Here is a 2,124-nt window from a genome sequence, read left to right on the forward strand (position 1 = left end):
GCCCCAGCAGAGTGGGGAAAGAGGGATAGAGTGAGCAATATGGTGGGGATGCGGGAGGGTTTGCTTCTGCAGGCAGCCCGAGGCGTCAGCACCAAGTCCCTGCTCTGCTCTGGGCATGGGGGGGAAGCACAAAGGGCCACTTGGTCAATAGTTATGTTTGAGGGAGGAAGAAGCACCTCCTGGGGAGCACCATGGCTCAATGGTCAGCGCTGCTGCCTCACAGCGCCAGGGGTCTGGGTTCGATTCCACCCTCAGACAACGATATGTGTGGAGTTTGCACATTCTCCCCTGTGTCTGTGTGGGTTTCCTCCGGGTGCTCCGGTTTCCTCTCACAGTCCAAACATGTGCAGGTTAGGGTGGACTGGCCGTGGGAAATTGTCCCATAGTGCCCAGGCATATGCCGGTTAGGGTGGGATTGGCCGTGGGAAATTGTCCCGTAGTGCCCAGGCATATGCCGGTTAGGGTGGGATTGGCCGTGGGAAATTGTCCCATAGTGCCCAGGGATGTGCGGGTTAGGGTGGGTTGGCCAATGGGAAATTGTCCCGTAGTGCCCAGGGATGCACAGGTTAGGGTGGATTGGCCATGGGAAATTGTCCCGTAGTGCCCAGGGATGCGAGGGTTAGGGTAAATGCGGGATCACAGGGACAGGATCTTGGTGGGATGCTCTCCAGAGACTCGGTGTCGGCTTGATGGGCCAAAGAGCCTCACTGTGCATAGTAGGGATTGTCTGACTGTAACCATTCCCGGGTGGAGGGCCCGAAGCCTTGGTTATGTGAGCAGTTTGTTGGCAGCAGCAGTTGTAGCAGGAGTGGGTGCCAGCAAGCAGGGGTGTGGTCGGTGTATAAATCCAGCTTGCCCAGTCAGCTGCCAGGCACTGGAGGAGGGTGAAGAGGAGCTGCACATAGGCATGGCATCCAGGCTGTTGCTGGCGTCGGTGCTGGTGAGCAGCACAGCCTCCCAGTTCCCCAGGGTGTGCACCCAGCCCAGTGCCTTGACCAGCCGGACCTGCTGCCCAGTCTGGGAGCAGGACGGCTCGGCGTGCGGGGAGAAGAGTGGCCGGGGCTGGTGTCAGACGCAGGCGGACCTCCACGCGCCTGAACCCTCCCGGAGGGACTTCCGAGTGGCCTGGCCTTCCGGCTTCTACAGGCGGGTCTGCATGTGCAACAGCCCCTTCTCCGGCTTCGATTGCAGCGAGTGCAGGGACGGGTACCGGGGTGCGCGGTGTCAGAGGCGGGTGCTGACGGTGCGCCGGGCCCTACACGAGATGAGCCGTGCAGAGAGGCAGCGTTTCGTAAACCAACTGGTACTGGCCAAGATGACGGTCAGCCAGCGGTACGTCATCCTGGTGAGCGGGAACACCTCGGACCCAAGCGGCTACACGTTCCAGGACGCCAGCGTGTATGACGTCTGCACCTGGGTGCACTATGTGGCAGCCAAGCCCATCCAGACGCGCAACGAACCCAACTTTGCCCACATGGGCCCGGCCTTTACTGTCTGGCACCGCAACTACCTGCTGTTCTTCGAGAAGGAGATGCGCCACCTCACCGGGGACGAGGGATTCTACGTCCCCTACTGGAACTGGACCCTGGCACCCACCTGCGACATCTGCACCGACGGGCTGATGGGGCGGAATGGGCCCTCAGGCACATTGCTGCCACCCTCGCCCTTCGCCAACTGGGAGGTAAGGTCATGGGGGGGGGAGCGGGGGTCACTCGGGCCGGAAGCGATACCCTCAAAACCCAGTGCGGAGGGAAAACAAGCAAACGCCGCCTCAGCACTCCTCCTGGCAAACCCAGCACAGAGGGTCAGCGCTGAGGGAGTGCCGTACTGTCAGACGGTCAGTGTCGAGGGAGCGCCGCACTGTCGGAGGGTCAGTGCTGAGGGAGCGGGCACTGTCAGAGGGTCAGCGCCGAGGGAGCGCCGCACTGTCAGAGGGTCAGCGCCGAGGGAGCGCCGCACTGTCAGAGGGTCAGCGCCGAGGGAGCGCCGCACTGTCAGAGGGTCAGCGCCGAGGGAGCACCACACTGTCAGAGGGTCAGTGCTGAGGGAGTGTCGCACTGCACAATATTTTATACTTCCAGCCCCATACACCCCCTCCCTATCTCTGTAACCTCCTCCAGCCCC

The 2,124-nt window shown here is 61.9% G+C and overlaps 1 protein-coding gene across 1 annotated transcript in view; it reads left to right on the top strand.

The window, feature by feature from the left end:
- The first annotated feature begins 647 nt into the window (after nt 1-647).
- Nucleotides 648-2,124, top strand: part of LOC125488317 (tyrosinase-like) — a 3,693-nt gene continuing 2,216 nt past the window's right edge. The window contains exon 1 of the mRNA XM_048621278.1: nt 648-1,804. Within this exon, the coding sequence (XP_048477235.1) occupies nt 908-1,804 (897 nt within the window). The 5' untranslated portion in view covers nt 648-907. The remainder of the gene's footprint in view (nt 1,805-2,124) is intronic.

Source organism: Rhincodon typus, unplaced genomic scaffold (genome assembly GCF_021869965.1).
Source record: "Rhincodon typus isolate 14 unplaced genomic scaffold, sRhiTyp1.1 hic_rhity00000359, whole genome shotgun sequence".
NCBI lineage: Eukaryota > Metazoa > Chordata > Chondrichthyes > Orectolobiformes > Rhincodontidae > Rhincodon > Rhincodon typus.